Source organism: Cynara cardunculus (genome assembly GCF_001531365.2).
Source record: "Cynara cardunculus var. scolymus isolate 2C chromosome LG 16, CcrdV1, whole genome shotgun sequence".
NCBI classification, from domain to species: domain Eukaryota; kingdom Viridiplantae; phylum Streptophyta; class Magnoliopsida; order Asterales; family Asteraceae; genus Cynara; species Cynara cardunculus.
Genome location: NC_037543.1, coordinates 2,751,055 through 2,772,896, shown reverse-complemented (window position 1 = coordinate 2,772,896; position 21,842 = coordinate 2,751,055). Strand labels below are relative to the sequence as shown.

General features: G+C 31.7%; 1 protein-coding gene across 3 annotated transcripts; it reads right to left on the bottom strand.

Moving 5' to 3' along the window:
• Positions 1–13,145: 13,145 nt before the first annotated feature.
• LOC112529826 (3-oxoacyl-[acyl-carrier-protein] synthase I, chloroplastic-like) lies at positions 13,146–18,888 on the bottom strand. 3 transcript variants are annotated; one of them, XM_025141233.1, is made up of 9 exons: positions 18,625–18,888; positions 17,290–17,648; positions 16,397–16,828; positions 15,188–15,361; positions 14,816–14,929; positions 14,422–14,521; positions 14,108–14,154; positions 13,429–13,495; positions 13,146–13,342 (listed from the first exon to the last, which is right to left on the bottom strand). In XM_025141233.1, exons 1-9 carry the CDS (start codon positions 18,794–18,796, stop codon positions 13,275–13,277), a joined length of 1,533 nt encoding a protein of 510 aa, XP_024997001.1. In that variant the 5' UTR covers positions 18,797–18,888; the 3' UTR covers positions 13,146–13,274. The 3 variants fall into 3 exon arrangements, with proteins under 3 accessions (XP_024997001.1, XP_024997002.1, XP_024997003.1); XM_025141234.1 differs by lacking the exon at positions 14,108–14,154 and having other exon boundaries at positions 14,420–14,521; XM_025141235.1 differs by lacking the exon at positions 14,108–14,154 and having other exon boundaries at positions 14,420–14,521; positions 17,290–17,650; positions 18,693–18,796.
• Between the last annotated feature and the right edge of the window lie 2,954 nt (positions 18,889–21,842).

Sequence of the window (21,842 nt, the reverse complement as noted above, 5' to 3'; positions counted from 1 at the left end):
ATGTACTTGCATCTTGAAGTCAACAACGTGTATGATGATGTGTAAGTGTGGCCATTGGGTATTCTCTGGTTAATACCACTATTATATAATGGTTACCATTAACATGTACTATTGCAATTGTCATGTCTTGAGATGATGGCGTCGGTTAGTAGATACGTCAAATTGCTTGCCATATTGAGAACAAGTAGTATGACATTGAACCTTGAAGCGGTTAGAACGGTCATTTCAGACATAGCAATCCAATGTATAGCAGGTGCAAAGACGCCCTTCTGCAACAAATTCAACGCTTGTAAATTCTTATGCGTTCGTTGCCAATCACATAAGAGTAATACTCTTGATGCTCAGTTAGTTCAAGCATTAACTCTTTTCGAAGAATGTCCCGTTCATCTTCATGACCACCCAAACATGTAAATATTGCTCGGAATCCACAATTTTCATCGCCCAATACATCTTGTATCTGTGTGACTTATGGATGAAATAAACTCGGGATTTGATTAAGATATGGATGTGGGGTGGTGGATTGTTGTTGGAAGTAGGAACTATGCCTCGCTGATTCTTGATGCCTCAAAACTTCAGAGTTAATAAATGTTGGCGCGTTAGAACAACATCTTATGATATAATAATATAATTAAATAAAAATATTCAATATTGGGTTCATTTTGAAGGTATTGTCGAGACGATTATAATGGTGTAACTTGTTAAAATTAAAACATATTTTTAATGTATTTTAGTTAATATATGATTATGTATGTTAATATGACAAGAGTATAAAACATAAATCAAAAAGTAAGGGACATATCACCAATTAAATAATTAACTACAAGAATATAAAATATAAGTATTTAAAATATTTTTTCCATAATAATATAACTAAATAAAAAATATTCAATATTTCGAATGTATCAATGAGACGATTATGATGATGTTACTTGTTAAAATTAAAACATATTTTTGTTAATATACGATTATATATGTTAATGTGATAAATGTGTAAAACGAAAAATGAAAAAGCAAGGGACGTAAAACAAATTAATTATGCAACTTTAAAAACATAAAGTGTAACTTTAATATTAAAAAATATATCAAACAATCGTTAATGAGATGAAAGAAAATGGCAGGAGGTATAAAAATGACTGAGGGTGGTAATAGCAACCCGTTTTATAAAATGGACCGTCTTTTGAACCGGAATATAAACAAAGAGTTATTGATATTGATGTATGTGAATATGAAATTAGTAATGGCCGTTTACCAAACACTTACCCGGTAAGTGCTTACTGGTAAAATTTAAAACTATTATTTACTTGGTGGATAAGATTTTAGTCCACCAAAACGACATCGTATGCAACAATTTACCCGGTAAGTGCTTACTGTGATAGGAGTCGTCATTCTCACTTACCGGATAAGACTCTTGGTCCTTGTCTCGCCCTTACTGAGTAAGATTCTTGGTCCTTACCATATTCATCTGGTGAGGTAATGTTACTTGGTAAGCGCTTACTCGGATAAGCGTTTGGTAAACAACCCCTAAATGGGTTTATCTAAAAACAGGTGAGAGTTCATTTATACGTACTCGTATTAAAATTAAACTTATCATTTTATATTTTCAATATATAATTTACTAAAATATGTCATTTCTTATGTGTTTGGTATGCAAAAATTGATAAGATTAAGGGACAGTTTACCAAACACTTACTCGGATAAACACTTACCAAGTCATATTACCTCATTGGATAAATATGGTAAGGATTAAAAATCTTACCCTGTAAGAGCGAGACAAGGACCATGAGTCTTACCCGGTAAGTGAGGGCAATGACTCTTACCACGATAAGCGCTTATCGGGTGAATTGTTGCATACAATGTCGTTTTGATGAACTAAAATCTTACCCTGTAAATAAATAATAATGTTAAATTTTACCGATAAATATTTACCAAGTAAGTATTTAGTAAACGACTCCTAAACAAACAAAAAGTTGCTCTGTTATAAGGTCATCCATACATGGCTTTCAAAGTCAATTGCAAAAAAATCTGGTTATCCACATGGATTTCATTTGCAATTTTTGCAATTGGCTTTGCAAGTCACGTTCACATTCATATCTCCACTTTTTTTTTTTTAATTGTTTAAGTAAACTAAGTTTTTATATAACATAATATATTTTGTGTTTTTTTTAATTAAATTTAGTTATTCTTGTTTAAAAAATATTTTATGAATATATATTATTTTTAAAATATAATATAAATACAATATAGTTAAATTAATTTAAACATTGAATTTTATAATTATCTAAAATTACAATTATACATATTAAAAATATAAAATATTGATTGAGAAAATTGTATTAAAATGGAACCAACTTTGTTCTTATTTTTATTTTAGGAAATAAACTTTCAAAATCAGCATTTAAGGTTTTTGAGCAAAATTTACATTTATTTAAGGGATCCGCTCACCAATTGATCAGGTATCTGATCACCTTAATTGAAATTAATGTTTATATTTTAATTAACATTGAATTAAAATAACAGTTATAGGTCATGTTATTAGCTAAAAATAATTAGAATATATATATATATATATATATAATTTATAAAAAATAGTTAATAAAGGTTATAATGGAGACCACTTTTGAAAGTATAGGTGAATTGCAGAAAGTAATTACAAAAGTTGATGTGGTATAATTAAAAGTGTAAATAAATTCCAAAGATGTGAATGATTTAAGAGTATGTTTGGCAGTTGCTGAATTATTAAGTGGTCAGAATGATTAAGAGGCTTTCATGATATAGTGCAAAATGAAATATAATTGCTTGATAATTGTTTACAATGTCACTTAATGGTTAAAGGGAGTCTCATGATACAAAATCATTCAGAGGGTTTTAAAACCATTAAAAAAACATTTTTTTTTTGTCAAACAAGATTCACTCACCTCTTAATGATTCAGATACTGCATTTTAATGAAACTATTAAGAGATAAACAAACAACCTCTAAGATTTATTTATTTAATTTCCAAATTTTCATGAATTTATTTATTTAAATTGTTTTTAGAAATTTAATCGTAGAGTTTATTGGGTTATTTAAAATTTAAAAATTTAAAAAAAGGTAATTAATTATGAGTTGGCAGTGGGAGCAGGTAACACGTGGGAGTAGTAGATTGGTGTCAGCTGGAGGAGACAGAAGTACGATGATGCGGTGGGACCCAGATGCAACGTGGGTGGGTCCCAGTGAGCAGTCAATTATCTTACTCCTGTTAGGGGACATGAGATTTGTTTGCCATCTCCGCAATCTATAATCAAAACGTGGTCACATATCGATTTGGAATTTTATTGAAATTGAATTTTAATTTTAATTTTATGTTTGATTTAAATGATTTATTGATTTCAAATTTGATATTTTATTAAGATTTTTTTATATATAGAATTACGAAATTATGTATGATTTGTATGTAATAATGATTTAAAATATGTTTAAAATATTTATTTTGTAATAATCAATTAATAAAAAAAACATTAATTATTTTTATAATTTCTTATAAAAAATGAAATTCAATTTCAAATCATTTCATGAAATTTATTCACTAAAACTATTCAATCAAACCAAATGTTCTTTAAGAGGGCATTTGGTACGCATATTTTGAAGGAATTTGATGGAATTGAAATGTTGAATTTCATTCTCTCGTTTGGTCAATCTTTTTCACGAAAGGAATAATCAAAATCTTACAAATTTTATAAATAAAGAAATTTAACAATCTTTGACAACTACATGGTATTTTAGTTGAATGAAATTCTCTATTTTTATAATATCAAATATGTCTTTAACCCAATACAATCTAATCTCATAAAACCCAATATGACCGTCGTCGACCACCTTCGACCATTGTCGATCTGAACCACCGTTGATCGAGATGCACTGAGATGTGCCGGATCAATCCCCGTATCAAACGCGATTCATGGATGAGTTTGAGATTAAAAGTGATCAAGGGTCCAAAAATCTCTTCTTACATTTCTCACCTTAACTCTCCTTGTCACACGATCGTTTGAAATTATAAGTGATCAAGGATCCAGATCTCTTCTTACGCTTCTCATACGATCCTTCGCCTTGATGAGGGTTGGGTTCCCATGAGAAGCATAAGAAGGAATCTCCATCATTGGATGCACACTAGGATGAGATGCATCGAGATGCAACAGATCAATTTCTATATCAAACGCTATTAATGGGTAGGTTTGATATTATAGGTGATCAGAGGTCCAGATCCCTTATTATGCTTCTTACTTTAACTTTCTTCTTACATGATTATTCACACATGATTATAAACATTATATTATTTAAATATATATAAGATCTTTTAACAAAAAGAATGTCATAAATACTTGAATACAATTTGACCCATTTACCACGCTTGTTATATAACCACATTTTTTTAATTTAATAACATTATAATAAATAAAATAAGAGAAATGAGATGACTTTAGTTGTACTGCAAACTTGAGAACCGGAGGCATTATAATTTAAGTTCTTTTTGGGAGAGTGTCCAAAGTTATGCCTGAACTAATCCCGACAAACTATGACTGTAAAATATCAATTCTGATAAACTCAGTTGCCACAATTGTTGTGTATAGCCTGGAATCGAACCCTGCACACATGAGATATTTTACCACATCCTCAGGATCTCAGCCATTACGCCATAACCCTTGTGGAGGGCATTAGAATTTCATTGATGGGGGCATTATAGTCATTTTGACTAGAATACGTTTTGGCACCGCTTCAATTTAGATAAAAAGCAACGAGTTTGTTGGGGGCAAGTGCCCTTATTTGCTTTCTTTTTCTATCCGTTTCTTTTATTTTCCCAAATTCGAAAACACATAATTTTCTGTAGACTCTGTTTACATGAAATTTATGGAATTTATTCAGTTTGATTGACGTAATCATGAATTGTGGTATTAGATTGCTTATCCGAGAGTATCTTCGATAGATTATTCAAAACGGAGAAAAATAAGGGGGTTTTTTTTGTTGATTCTGGACTTCAAAAGATTCTTACAACTTTCTCTAAAACGAAAAAAGAAGAGAGAGAAAAATTTAACAATTGAGGATCATAGTGGTAGGCTCCAACCTCAGCATCGGAAAATATATTTCCACAACTGGTAGACCCTTAGACACGTAATAAAGTAATGATTGACGGTTTGGATATCATTTCGTGAAAGAAGAGGAATGCAAATCTACACGTGATAAAGCAATGATCGATGTTTTGTATCTTTATGGTAAGGTCGATTCTTCATGATAAAGTGTAGATTTACATTCTCTTCTTTGTCCATTTATGGAAATGATATCTAAACCGTCGATCATGCTTTATTACGTGTCGAAGGGTCACACAGTTGTGTGAAGATATTTTTCAGTGGTAGGGTTGGAGCCTACTGTTGTTTACCCTCAATGGTTGAACTTATTTCTTGCACGGACTCTCCATCTGTATCGAACTCTGTTTGGATCGCTTGCTATGTGATATGGAATCAACGTAACAAACGGGTTTTCGATAGCCAAGGCGTTCAAAATATTGATCTTTTTTTTCGAAATTGAACTTTTATCGCTTGAATGAATCTTGAAGCGCATCAAGAACCTTACAATTTCATGGCCCGCAGGGTGCAGAGGGCAATTCTTTGATGGCTTTTTTCAGGGTGCAGTTGCTCTTCGTATTAGGGTTGGTAATGGGTAAAAGTGAACCCATTACCCATTATGTTTTGACCCATTGGATAAATGTATGGGTAGCGTTTTTTTATCCACTGATACATTACCTGTTTACCCGACATTTCACTGGATAAAATACGGATAAACGATTTTTTTCATTGCCCATTACCTATTGTGTTATGTATAATAAAAATATATCGATGACTTCTTTAAAAAACTAACGGAAAACGTTAAAAAAAAAAACCCAATAAACTTTATCGTTATAAATAAACTAGAAAGGTACTATCGCAATGCCACGAGATACATTTTCATTTTAATGTTTTGTTTTATTTTTCGTCACAGTTTTATGTGGTTTTGAAAAAAATAATGTTTTTACTTTTGAATAAAAATAAATTCGAAGAAATCTTAAAATTTTGAAAAAGTATATATCAATATTAACATCGGATTAACTATTTAAAGTTCTCGTTTTTTATACAATTTCTTTAATTCATTTTTTTATTATACTTTAATTTAAGTCAAAATGAAGTAATTTATTTTTGGCTTAACAATAAAAAGTTTATAAAGATAATTATTCTGTTAGAACTCAATAATTGTCTTAATTATATTTTATATTAAAAATGAGAGGTTTATCCTATATTTCATTATGTTTATTTGCAGTTAGTTATATACGAACTCAAGATGAAGCTTTAATAAGTTGTGCATACACACAATTTATTTATAATCTTAAATTTTAAGTTATATGCATTAATACACACTACTTAATGCATAAATAATGGTTTTTTAAAATTTTTTGTTAAATATTTTATAATATAATATAAATAAATAGTATTAATTTATCAATTACCAAGAAATTAGTCATTATGAAGTGTACATTACAGAGAATTATTATCATTAATTGTTTTATTATCATTAAATATTATTATTATTATTATTATCGTGTTATTTATATATTATCTTTGTAAAATATATATTTTATATGATATTTATTAAAAATAGAATTTATTTTCACTGTTTATTCATTACCGTTCTGTTATATCTTATCTTATAATTAGTTCTCATCTAATTATATATATATGTATAAGTAATTGAAAATGTTTTCATGTTTTCTGATTTATATGTATAATTATGCACATGTACATATCAGATAAATTATTCGAATGTACATTATATGTTATATAGATGAATGATTATTATTTATTAAGGTGTTTATCAGTTTTCATATTTTTATATTACCCTTGAATATAAACTTACACATGTAAAATAGTAAAATATATAAAAACACACATATTTAAGAAATTGAAATTACAGAAAATAATAATTTATTTTAGTTGTAAAAACAAAATTTTATTAAATTCTAATTTTTCAAATTATGGAAATTATTTGAAGAATTGTTTATCAATACAAGTGTCTTATAAAAAAATATGATCGTAGGACATTTCTCAAAAATATTTTATTTAAAAAAAAATGTATTAAAAAAACTTGTTAAAATGATAGAACACTTTATTTTTTGATAATATAAACTTAAGACCTATAAAGCAATTTATTAGAACATTTGGACATTGTTGACGTCCTATAAACTTTTTTTTATTAACCTGGAAATTCAATCCACTATGTGAGCCGAGTAATCCCAGGGCGACTACCTGTTTTGCAGATAGTCCGAAGTCACCACATTTGAACCTCCGTGACCACAAGGGGATTTTTATTCCTCCTTGGATTTGAACCTGGACCTCCTGATATTTTTAACTTTTGGAGTCAAACTCATACCAATTAGGCACCACCCTTGTGGTTGACGTCCTATAAACTTGAGATTATTGTGCAGTTTGTTTTCACAATTTTCACCAAAAAAACTGTTTTCACCAGAATCACAGCTTGTTGGATTTGTGTTTGAGTATCGTTTCATTTTTATTGGTCAGAATTATCTGACTACATCAAGGGATTGTTTTTTTTTTGGGGTCTATTACAAAGTTTATTTTTTCTGTTTATTAAGATTTGTCTGAAATACAATGGTTGGATATGGGTACCAGATACGTAGTAATTTATCCAGTCCAGCCATTTCTTAAATGTTAATTAAAAAACAAACACTGCTCAATTATTAAACGAATAAGTCATTAAACTCGTTAACCCATAAATGAGCACACCCTAAGATCTATCTAGAATGAAAATGGCTTAATATGCATAGTTGGTTTATCCAATTTAGCCATTTAGAGCATCTCCAATTAGGGATGTTTAAAAACCCGATCAACCCAACACGACATAACTAAATCCGAAATAACCCGATATCTAATCGAGTTGTAAATTTTCAAACTGTAGGTATTGAGTTGAATTGGGTTACTATTATTTGAACCCAACCCAACCCATGAACTAGATATTCATGTATTTCTTGGATTTAATATGATTGTTGAGTTTTTATTAATATATACATTAGACAATTACACTTAGGGGTGCTCAAAAACACGACCAACCTGATCAACCCAACTCAACCCAACGTGAAATAACCCAACCCGAAGCAACCCGATGTCTAATCGAGTTGTAAAATTGTCGAACCGTATTTGAACCCAACCCAACCCGATGAACCCGATATCCTTTTATTTATTGAATTTAATAATTTGTTGAATTTCTATTAATATATACATTAGACAATTACACTATCATGTCTATCATATATGTTTTTCATATACACATATTTTCAATCTATTCATATCTCTATATTACTCATTCATATATATATGTTCAATAACTGTGAACATATATATGTAAATTGAGAAAATTAATTGAACGTGATATATGTAAAAAATATGGATAAGTTGTATCAATTGGTTGATGATGAAAAAGAAATTATGAGTAGAGAAATAACATATTCAAAGTTAGAAGAATTCTTTATATACCAAAGTATCAACCCGACCAACCCGACTAACCCAACCAACCCGTACGGGTTGGGTTGCATTTTGGTTTGAGTTGGGTTGGGTTAAGATTTTTCCAAACCGCAAGCATTGTATTGAGTTGTTCAAATGTCTTCAACCCGATCAGCCCAACCCATGAGCACCCCTAATTACACTATCACGTACCCTCTTCATATATACATATTTTCAATCTATTCTCTATCTCTATATAACTCATTCGTATATATGTTATATATGTTAAGTAACTATGAACATATATATGTAAATTGAAAAAATTAATTGAATGTGATATACGTAAGGTTTAAGAAGAATATTCAAATGTATCAAATGATTGATGATGAAAAATAAATTATGAGTAGAGAAATAACATATTTAATGTTAGAAGAATATTCTAATGTATCAAAGTATCAACCCGACCAACCCGTACGGTTTGGGCTGGGTTGCACTTTGATTTGGGTTGGGTTAAGATTTTTCAAACCTCAAACATTAGATTGAGTTGTTCAAATGCCTTAAGTCTGATCAACTCAACCCATATACACCCCTATCTCCAACACATATACTATATTTATTTATTTTTCTTTACATAATTGTTTGAACTTTGTTAATTGTGCACTTCGATTTTATTTAAATAAATAAACTTTATGGTAAAATAATTATGGACAATAGTAAAGACAAACCAATCATATTTGGGTTATGTGCACATTTGTCCATTAGTGTCACTAATTACACAATTAGTGAAATTAATTAATTAATTATAAAATAATAATCTCTTAATTATTAATATTCTCGATTCTCTCATATTTTAAAAACCCGTTATGTAATGTTTATTTCTCGGTTCAAGTCTGCCTGTAGTTGTAACTTCAGTAGATTCAAAAATTTCAAGTTTATAATATATTGTCGTAATAAATATAAATTAAATACGTAAATTATTTTCTTATAAAATAATTTTTACCACCCGTCGGTGCAACGGTTCAACCCACTTTACAGCTATGAAAACCACTTATGCAGATAAAATAACAAATGTGAAAATAAAAAAAAAACATTCGATTAGTTTGATTTTAAACTATGATTCATATTATTTCACATGTTTTGTTCTTATATATGAGTACGGATATGTATTTCATGTATGAACGTATTTTTTTCATATGTAAGACGTTCCTTAACGTTTTATCTATGAACAACATTGTATAAACATTGCATATATATATATATATATATATATATATATATATATATATATATAGGGTCGGGTTCACATGAGACCAAGGTTTTTCGTGAGACCCGTAAGACCAATTTATGTTCATTGATCAACTTTATAAACTAATGATCTAAGGGTCTAAAGTTGCACAGTGACAATTTTGTGATTATTGAAAAGTCTCGTGGCAATTTTGTGATTATGAATGTTTAAATTATAGATCTAATTCAAGGGTTGATAATTGGTCTTACGGGTCTCACAAAAAACCTTTGGTCTCACATGATCCCAAGTCTATATATAATATATATATATATATATTTAATTAAGGTTATAAAAAAAGTAACCTTTATTTTTATTTATTATCTAATATGGTTGATAAAGGTGTTGAAGGACCACATTGTGTTTAGGACAAATAATGATGACCCTATAACATGTTGTATTCATAGGAAATAAACAACAAAAAGGTCAGCACAAAACAAGTTAAAACAAACACCCAATCGAGTAGTTAATTGATAATAAAACAATTATTAATTGGATATCTGTTCTCAGTGTTTTTGAGTAACAGTGGGTTTCCGGGTCAGCTTACGTGCATTGACTAATCCCTCGAGGCGACCACGAATGGTGTGGAGTCATTGTAGGTGAACCTTCATGGTCACAAAGGCGTTGACAGCACCTGGATTCAAACATCGATAGATGGGATTTTCTATTACATCCCCCTAAGACTTAACCAGTGCGTCATAACCCAAGTGATTATGTCCGTTCTCAAGACAATCAAATAATCACGTACTTATAGCTAGGGACTATTATGTAATTTTACATTTATCCTGATGATCAATTTACTTAGCAAAACAACTTATCTCATTATTAAGGGTTGATCGCATATTTTCTTCATGCGGTTTGTTGAACACTGTGGTTTTCATCCATCAGCTTTGTTGGTTACAAATACTTCGTTGGGGTTTGCACTTTGTTTTACTTTTTGTCTCCCCCATTAACGACTGTTGTGTTCCAGCTGTTAAGTGGCCCTCATATGAGGACAATTTCGTCATTTTGCTCTTATAAACGGCATTGACAACGACATCTTCAATAACATAAAAAATACATACAAGAACATTAACCACATTCAAGAGCTATATACATCAAAAACATCTATAAACCCGTAGTGTAAACTCAAACCAAAACACTATAAACATATACAACCATGTATTTTTAATCAAAATCAGATCGAATACCAGAAAATAAATGAACCCCTAAAATCAATTATGGTTTCAACCCCCATGTCGATCATTAAAGGATCTGTTGAAGATGCTCTTAAATACTTCTAAGTTATAACTATCAATTAAAAAAAACATCGAAAACGCCTCCTTAAATCTTAATATCAGAGCAGTTATTAAAGAAAACAGTAAACTTGCATAATATCTTTAAAAAAATTAATCCATTTTGGATAATCTTTTGAAGATACTCTTAGATACTTTAAAGGGTTGCTTGTTTACCTCTTAATAGTTTCATTAAGAGACAACATCTGAATCGCTAAAAACTGAATCTTGTTTGGCAAAAAAAAAGTTTGTCTCTTGATGATTTTAAAACCATATGAATGATTTTGTATCATGGGTCTCCCTTAACCATTCAACGCCCTAATTTCATTGTAAACAACTATATTTCATTATTTACTATATCATGAGAGCCTCTTAATCATTCTGACTACTTAGGCCGTTTGGCAATTGCTGAATGGTTTGGTGCAGAATGATTAAGTGGTCAGAATGATTAAAAGGCTCTCATGATATAATGCAAAATGAAATATAATTGTTTGATAATTGTGTAAAATAAAATTAGGGCTCTTAATGGTTAAGGGAGATCCATGATACAAAATCATTCAGAGGATTTTAGAACCATTAAGAGGCAGCCTTTTTTTTTACCAAACAAGATTTACCTCTTAACGATTCATAAGTTGCCTCTTAATGACCCTTAATCATCCTGCACCAAATCAATTAGCAACTGCCAAACAAACCCTTATAAGTCATAACTATCGGTTCAGATACACATCGAAAACACCTTCTTAAATCTTAATATCGAAGCAGTTATAAAAGAAAACAGTAATTCTGCCGACGGCGACGACAGAACAGTGAAAAGTTGAACAAAATTAAAAAAATAAAAGTGGGGAATTTGAGCATGTTACGATAATGATGAGAAGTGGAATTCTGTGTTCATAAAATATATATGAAATGGAAGTCGTTTGTGACGATGGAGATGACGTTAAATGAAGCTTTTTAAAAAAAAAAAAAAAAACCCAAGTTTAAGGTCTGAATGGGCAACGCTGATTCACTTTAGACTTAATTAATTTCATGTTTGCTTTACAACTAAAAAACACTTAAAAACCTCAAGTGCTTAATTGCCTTTTTAATCATACATTTTTAAGGTTACAATTTCCAAAATAATATTTTTTTAATGTATAAAATAATGATTTTTTTTTAATTTTATAAAATTTGGTTTGAAAAAAAACCAGATAATTTTTTAAAATAAATAAAATACAAATAATAATTTTTTTTTTAAAAGCAGAACTTTCATGACATCTTTATGTTTAGTGAGGTTTGAACTCTTAAATGCAAGATTGGGAGCTACCAATTTGGCAGTAATCAGATGCGTTGGTCTAAGATATCTCCAATTTGGACAGTAAATCTTACACTAAATACTAAATTTCACAGAAAAAAATTGTTTCAAAGTTTATATAAAAATTTAATAGAGTATTAAATAATTTGAATATTTGAGCATTATAATTAATATTAAAATCTTCAAAATAGAAAATTTGGAATTTTGTTTCTCTATTTTAAAAAAAAACTAGAAGGGTAATCAACGGGTCTTTGACCTAGCGGTATCGTAGTCTCGGGGTTCAAACCTCACCGAAGGTGAGAAGGTGTGTGAGTTTATATCGATATTAATATCAAAATAACTATTTAAAAGTTCTTGTTTTATTGTGTAATTTTTTAATTCAATTTTTTATTATAATTTATTTTAGGTTTAATAACGAAGTAACTTATTTTTGATTTAATAATATAATTTTTATAAAAATAATAATTAAGTATTCTATTAGAACACAATAATTATCTTAATTATATTTTAAAATTTTTATATTTAAAATGAGATGTTTATCCAATATTTAATTATGTTTATCTGCAGTTAGTTACACGAATTCAAGCATAAGAGCTTTAATAAGTCGTACTTGTACATTATTTTCTTGTAATCTTGAATTCTAAGTAATATACATCAATAAACAGTACTTCATGTATAAAAAATGGTTTTTAAGAGTTTTTGTCAAATGCTTTATAATATAGTATAGATAGTAAAGATGCTCTTGCTTAATCATAATCCCCTGATTCAGAAACGAAAACACAATTAATGTCTTATTGACCGATAGATCGTTAATCGCATCAAATACATGAATTTGGAAAATAGTGTTACACCGTGATCATCAAATATGGTTAAATTGTTTGTCTGGTCTGAATAGAAATGGGCATCTGCTCACGGCTTAAATGGAGCGAACGCAACCACCGAATTATGCCCGCCGAACCCGAACGAGTTAGAAATGGCTGAAACAAGAGGAGAAATGATTCAGTATTCGTTTAATTATAAGAACGTCTTAATGTAATGTAACTTATTTATCCATTGGACGTACCAACGTTGACTTCATGTTGTTTCTTCACATTTGGGACTGTATCGATGTCGACCTGAGGCTCCAGATTCTGCATACGCGAAGAAAATGATTAGAATCCGACTGTATAGATAAACGGTTGTTTGTTAGCAGCTTAATGGGACTCGCAACTTATTTGGTCATGACTGTTTGGTTTTGGCTTATGATATAGAAAGTGACTTGTTCAGTAAGTTTCTAATGGAAAACTTTATGCAGAAAACCAAGTTTTTTTTCCAAACATGTTCATTCCCAATTAAAAAGAACACTCCTTCCATTTATGAAAGAACCCTCTAAAACTTGGCAATCTATACAGACAGATTAACACAAACAACTTTATTCATACAGGACTTGATGGAAAACCAACCAAACAAGTGAACAATCCTTAAATGTCTTATGGAGGACTAAGCAATTCTCTGTTCTATGTAAATATGTTACAATAGGATGTTATAACGTATTTGGACATCCTAACAAGCTTTTTAGGGCATTTTTGAAACAAAGTGTTCTATTAGTTTTTTACAGGACACTTTTGAGAAGTGTCTTATGAACATGTCTTTTTATCAGACATATTTTCAAATAATGTCGTATAAAAGACTAATAAGATGCTTTATTTCAAAATTGTCTTAAAAAAATTGTTAGAACGCCCAGAAATGTTATGTCAACTTACTGTAACACATATATAGGATGCACAATCGTTTGATCCTATAAACCTAAGTTCTATAAAGCAGTTTATTAGGACATTTAGACATTCTTTGCATCTTCAAAATCCGGTTTTGTTGTAGTGCCGGTATATATATCCCACTTGAAAGCACGGATTGGGGGTGAGATGTACGCAGACCTCTTCTCTACCCCAAAAGATAGAGTGGTAGGTTCCATGAAGACCCTCAACTTATGCAAAAAGCGTGTGTGTGTGTGTGTATATATATATATATATAACAGTTGATAACGTTGGCAAATGGATCAGGGTCTTATTCGTTACATCTTGGTTAATCGTAGGGTGCAGCCAACCGGTGTTGATTGCTTTTATGCACGCAATGGCTTCCAATCCACCAGCAGCTCCGAGACCATGTCCAATCATCGACTAAAACAAAAGATTTCACAATTAGATCTCCAAGAAAAAAAGTAGACCAAACGAACCCCGTATATCTCACCTGGTCCTGGAGATAGGGTAAGATGTACGTAAATCTGAATTCTACTCAAAAAACAGTAGAGTGACTGGGGTTTGGGCAGGGTAAAATGTACGCAGACCTGATTTCTACCCCAAAAAAGTAGAGCGGTTGTTTCCATGAAGACCCCCCACTAGTGAAAAATGTGACGGAAAGAGAGAATCTCGAAAGAAAAAGTGAATTATCGAAATGGGGTTTAGTGTTCTTGCCTTGGTTCCATTCATCTTCATCCCAGATGTATCCTTAAAGATTTTCTTGATGGCATTAACCTCAGCCATATCCCCAGCTAGAGTTGATGTTGCATGGCAATTCACATAGTTCACCTACAAGTGTGTGAGGATCCACCCGTGTTACTCCCTCCATCACAAAATATATATCCACAATGAAAAAGAACACAGTTTTAGAAATATGTAACTGTTACACTTTTTAATTAACTAAATGACAACTTTACCCTTAGTAACAGACGGATTGATGAATTTCTCCTCCTCATAATTAAAGGTAGAATCAGAAAGTAGACACTTACTTTTGAAAACAGACACTTACTTTGGGTTGGAGGGAAAGATGATTTTTTATGGTTTTACCTCTTCGGGAGAAACACCCGCATCTTCTAAACACTTGGTTATGCAGGAAGAGACTCCGAGGCCGTCTTTGCGAGGATCCGTCATGTGGTGAGCGTCACAAGTTATGCCGCCTCCTAAATACTCGCCAATTATATTAGCTCCGCGCTTTGTTGCGTGCTCCAAGCTTTCCATAATCTGTCAACAATCACGACGTTACAACTCCTTTGACTTTCAAAAGTCAAACTTGAGACCTGACCCGATCCAAGCCGTGAGAGTGAATCCTGGGAACAGATTTTGGGCTTGGATCCATACAATCAGAGGCCCAAACAATTTGTGCAGCCACAAAACACTTGGCATGTTTGTTAGCAGCTTAATGGACTTACAACTTATTTGGTCAACTATAGATGATTGTTTGATAATGGCTTAATGATACCCAAAGTGGCATATTCAGTAAGCTTCTAAGGGGGGGATTTTATGCAAAAAGCCAAGTTTTTCCAAACATGTCCCTCCCAATTAAAAAAATGCGCTCCTTCCATCTATGGAAAAACCCGTCCAAACAAAAACCTTCTCAATCTATATAGACAGATTAATCCACACATACATCTTTATCCATACAGAACTCAATGGAAAACCAACCAAACAACCCTGTAGAGACTAGAATATGACTTTTTTTGGAAAGAATGGAAAGAATACGACTTTTGGCCAGACATACTACTTTCACAAATTTTGGGAATTTTTTTTCTAAAAAACTAGATCAAACCCGATAACAAATAGCAGGAATTAGAGACGGTGGTTTGACCCAACCCAATGGGCACCCGGCTCGCCTGACCCGGTCGTAGACGGGAATTCCCCTATATATATAAATTCCGGGTTAGGCTCAAATGAGAAGGCAGTCAATTTGCCAGAAGGTGAGAAGTTCCAAGATCACACATGATTACATGTGATACAAACACGTATCATATATGATACAACATGTTGCGTTGACAGGCATATAGCAGCTGACCTATAGGTCGCGTTCACCAAGTCGTGTAACTTGAATTTTAACTAAATCAACAACAATGTAATTGTATATAACTAGAATCTTTAAACCACCTAAATACGTTTGAGATAGAATTAGCGCCTACTCCTTTTAGGAAAAGATCTGCAATTTCAGGATTACTGATTTGAACCCATTCAACTACTTGTATACTTAATTAAACAGTAAAAAGTTGAGTAGGAGTTGGAATTTACCAGGACACCCGAACCTTCACCGATAACAAAACCATCACGATTTTGGTCCCACGGTCGAGAAGCTCTATGGGGCTCGTCGTTTCTTTGGGACAGGGCCCTACAAGCAATGAACCCACCAACGCCAGTAGCATTGACCGCAGCTTCCGTTCCACCCGCAACCATAATATCGGCATCTCCTCTTCTAATGTGATTTGCAGCAGAAAAAAAGCAGTAGTTTGCGGTTGCGCAAGCTGTCGAAATCGAGTAATTCGGGCCCATTAAACCCGTATCTATGGCCAACAATGCCGATCCCATGTTGGTGATGGAGTAAGGGATGAAAAACGGAGTGATTTTCTTGAATCCCTTCTGAATAAGTGCTTCCACTCCGTTGCTAAAAGCCGTCAACCCTCCCATACCCGAGCCAACTAGAACTCCAATTCGTGTTTTGTCCATCTAGTACAAACAGTTAAACATGTTTGGCAACAATAAGTTAGAAATTTTCCCAATTTTTCCAATTAAAATTTTCAACATGTCTTTGTAATTATACATTGTCATCCAGCTTATCAGCTAGCTTTTACCAAACATAGCTAGATTATCAGCCGACAACTAGTTTTTTAAGCGAACAACTAGCTTATCAATCACCAGCTAGCTAGTTTGCCAAAGATGACTAGTTCATCAACTAGCTTATCAGCTAACAACAACTAATAAGCTAGACAACAACTATCTTATCAGTCATCAGTTAGGCTATCAGCTAGTTTGCCAAACATGACTAGTTCATCGACTAGCTTATCAGCCAACAACTAGTTTATCAAAGACTTAGTTTTAAGTGATTCTATAACGGGCAGAAAATGTTTTGAAGAGAATTGGGAAAAAGTCAAGTTTTTTTTTTAGTACAATTTGGTTAAAAGACTCACTGTTTCAAGAACTTCTTGGCCAAGGTTTGCATCCTCGAGGGCCTTTTTGCCGGCAACCAAACAATATCTCCAGCAATCATCAAGACGACGATCGTTTTTCCCATCGATGTAGCCTACTGAAGAAAAATCACGAATCTGACCAGCAAAACGAACAGTAAAAGAGGAAGCATCGAATCTGTCTATTAGAGTGATTCCGCTCTGACCCTCTAGAAGTTTGTCATAGAATGTGTCAACATCGTTGCCGAAAACAGAAACAAGTCCCATTCCTGTTATCACAACCCTCTTCTTTGGGTCCGTTTCTCGTTTGGGAGCTGAAACAGTTGGAGCCGCCATGGCCTTGATTGCTCTAGATTTTGAAGCTGCCCATATGATTAAAAACCATCATAATATGACATCATAAAGATTTCAAGACCGATATTTTAAGTTAAACTTAAAAAGAAAGATCAAAAAGTACAAAGAAAAGCAAGACAGAAATTCTAAAGACCAATCTGAACTACCAAAGAACAACAAAACACGAAATTAGAAACGTCAGAATATGTGGAACCCCTTAAGATTACTCCCTAAAAGAGCTATTGACGAGAGAAGGGGAGGTTCGATCATATATTGAGAAGAAATCGTCCAAGTCTAGCAGTTGTCAGACTCCAACACACCCCCTCCAATGGGGGATAGATGGACACGGATTGTCCCCGAGTGTTGAGAGTAGATGGGTTCAGATTGGGCCGAAGTGTTGAGTCCCTAGACTGGCAGACCTTGGCTATGATACCATAAGTGAATATGTGGAACCCCATTGGATTACTCTAAAAAAGAAGCCTTCGGGAGATATCATATATTGAGAGAAATGATCAAGTCTAGCCATTGTGGACTCCATCAAGGGACTGGTCTGGGGAAAAACTTGGCTTTCCGCATAAATCTCCCCCTAGAAGATCGTCGAATAAGCCACTTTCTATATTATTAAGCCACTACCAAAAAGTCTTATATAGCTGACCGAATAAGCTGTAAGTCCATTTAAGCTCATGAAGCTGCTAACAAACTGACCCTAACAAATTATTAATGATGAATATTTACACGAATATCATGAATAATGAAAATGTTTACGGTTCCTAAATGATCTTAAAGCATCAAAAGTATCACTTGATTCAACATAATGTCGCTTAAACTCATCCGTGATCAAGAAGAAGTTGATGTTATTGACAACAATAGCATAAGAACACCAACTTATATACACATGCAAAGATCATATTTACACTTAGATACGGTGAAACAGCATAAATGCAGAATAATCAAAAGAAAACTTAATATATGAAATTGGGCGAGTTTTGAATACGAAAAACAGACCTGAAGTAGAAGCGGACCAAGCAGGGTTGAACCCAGATGAGACAGCAATCTGATTGACCTCAATGGCTCTAAGCCCATTGTAGTGAAGCATAGAACCTCCATTGTTGTTGCTTATTGATTCTTTTCTTCTGAAAATCAAAGCAGAAGAACAGGTGGTAGCAATGCTTGCCATTGTTCCCAACTGTTGTTTCTGGGAGTTTTGGGATTTCAAATTATATGGATCATGGATGATTATGGTGGATAGATATAGATATATAGACAGAAAGAAAACCTTGGGTTTTCAGTGAGAGAAAAACAAGTGTTGTGGAAACTCCGCCCACCAACTGTTTGATGAAAACCGCGAGTGACGCAAAGGGCGATGGTTTTGAAATAAAACGTCTGGGAGTTTCATGGAATTCGATCTTTGTTATCGACATTGGAGTGACGATTTATAAAACGCTAAAAAGATTGTTGCTTGATTAAGCTCTACCCATGTCTGAATTCTTGGAATTAAATGTATAGGAGTTAAAGAAATTTTAAAAGATTTAATCGTTAATTAATATATATATATATATAGAGGTTGGTTATTATATAATTATTGATATTTGTGTAACCAATATAACTTAATCTTAACCGTCCATTCATTTGATTAATATGTGATTAAATGATTTCATAAAAGTTTTGATTGTTTCCTAATATAAAGTATTGATCATAATTAATGAACCATATTCAACTTACATAAATATTCAAATCATAATAAATGAACTCTCATCATTTCCATAAATATCTCAATTTATTGGGTTGCATTGGTTGTATATATATATAATTTGTTTCAAATACAACTCGTCGCATTTATACAACCAATGCAACCCAATAAATTGAAATACTTATGTAAATGATGAGAGTTCATTTATTATGATTTGAATATTTATGAAAGATGAATATGGTTCATTAATTATGATCAATACTTTATATTAGAAAACAATCAAAACTTCTATTAACTCACATATTAATCAAATGAAATTGACGGTTGAGATTGGAATGTATTGGTTGCACAAATGTGAAGAGTTGTATAATAACCAACCTATATATATATATATACTTATAATAAATAAGTAATTTGGGTGACACATGTAATCTTTAGGCGAGTCGATTTTTTTGTTTTCCCACTTAAACATGTATCTAAACACAATTTACATTTATTGTTTCAATTTGACTCATTTGAATGTATCTAGACACAATTTACATGAACAGTTTAATTATACTCATTTGATTGACATGTGTCCTCTTTTTCAATCAATTCCACTAATTTTTATGATGCAATTAATTTTATTCTTGGGTTAATTAATTCTTGTGGTAACTGGTTTCCGAAAAAATGGTGTTACTTCTAAATTTAAATTCAATTTACTTATATAGTTTCATTTATAAATTTCAATTTTATTCTAAGGGTAACTTCATTTTATTCTAGATTCAATTTTTAGTGAAAAGTTTTACTTCATAATTATTTCAAGAGAACAAGTCTAAAGTCATTCTTTGAGTTAGCTCACATGAACTTTGAAATTTGCCTTTTCAGACAAAGCTCACCAGAACTTTGGAGTCTGAACTCTGAAGTTTTTTTTTTCAGACTTAGAAGTATGAACTCTGAAGTCTTCTACAATTCTGAAAAGTACAAATCTGAAGAGTCATTTTTCAGAGTTAGCTCACCTGAATTCTGAAATTTTCTTTTTCAGACTTAGCTCACCCGAACTTTGAAGTTTGAACTCTAAAGTCTTTTTTTTTCATACTTAGAAGTTTGAACTCTGATTTAATGGTATTGATTTTATACTTCAAAGTTATTTCAATAGTACAAGTTTGAAGAGTCATTATTCAAAGTTTTATTTCAGAATTACTTCCAGAGTATAAGTCTGAAGAGTCATTGTTCAAAGTTTTATTTCAGGTAATTGTTTGCAATGAAATTAAGGCGCTTAATGGTTAAGGAAGGCCCATGATACAAAATCATTCCGATGGCTTAAAAACCATGAAGAGGGATACTTTTTTTTGCCAAGCAAAATTCAACTTTTAACGATGTTACCTCTTAATAGAACTATTAAGAAGTAAACAAACAACCTCTAATTTAGATATTATTCTTGACTTTTGTTGGGATTTTATAGTTAATTTTTACTTTTGTCTTCTATATTTGTCTTAAGTTTTTTGAATGGAATCGAGGGTATGTTCTTGGCAGCGGTTATAGAGTTTTGATGGCAATAACGGTTCGATAATTGAATTTGAATGTATTTACTAAAATTTGTGATATAACCTCAACAAACTTCAATATGTTCTTTTTAAATTGTTATTTCTTTTTCAGATTTACTACAAACTTCAATGTAATATTGATTCTTATTAATTTAATATACAAATGTGATCATCAACTTATTTTGCTAACTTCAATGGTTTTAAAAAAATTGTTGTCATCGTGCAACGCTCGGTGTCAAATACTAGTGTATATTAATTCAACATTATAATATTTTGAAAGGTAAAATAGATAATTATACGAATTTAGATATCTACCAGTTTTAAAAAACAAACAGTTTTATTGATTCTGCTTTCAGACTTTAGCCTCATCTTTTATCAATCAGAAATAGATGAGATTTTAGATTTCAAACACTTCTTAAAAAACAAAAATACCTTACTTTTTTACATTTCAATGTATGATTTTGATATAAAAAGGGTGCAGATAACATCATCCAATGGAGGTTCTTATAAACCCTTTTTTTTTTGCACTGTTTATTGTTACTTCACTTTCAACTCATTAAATTAAGAATTCATATAAAAGTGGACGAAGTATTTCTTATAAGCATGGGAATGGACCCCGACCCGTCGGGGAACCCGGTCGGGGACGGGGATTCCCCGCTAAATCAAGGATGGGGACGGGGATCCCCGTTTGTCTCAAACCGGGGACGGGGACGGGTATGATACTTCCCGCCCCACCCCGTACCCGTACCCGTACCCGTACCCGTTATATATATTAATTAATAAATTATATATATATATAAAATTTCAACTAAAATAGTAATTCATAATTTCATATTTTCTAACTAGGTTTATAGTATAAAATTGTTGTTTTTTGGATGTTAATATGTAATACTTTTTATGTCAAGTCAAAATATAATTACTCGATAAGTTTTGTATATTACTTGATATGGKTTTATATTACTCAATATCTTTTGATACATGTGACTTTAAGTTTTTTTGGATTAAAT

Coding starts and splice junctions, on each gene's coding strand:
- LOC112529826 (XM_025141233.1), bottom strand. CDS start 18,796: ATGGCAAGCATTGCTACCACCTGTTCTTCTGCTTTGATTTTCAGAAGA. Junction 15,362..16,396: donor GTGAAGGTTCGGGTGTCCTG/GTAAATTCCAAC, acceptor GATTGTTGACAG/ATTATGGAAAGCTTGGAGCA. Junction 14,522..14,815: donor TGAAGATGAATGGAACCAAG/GCAAGAACACTA, acceptor CTTTTGTTTTAG/TCGATGATTGGACATGGTCT.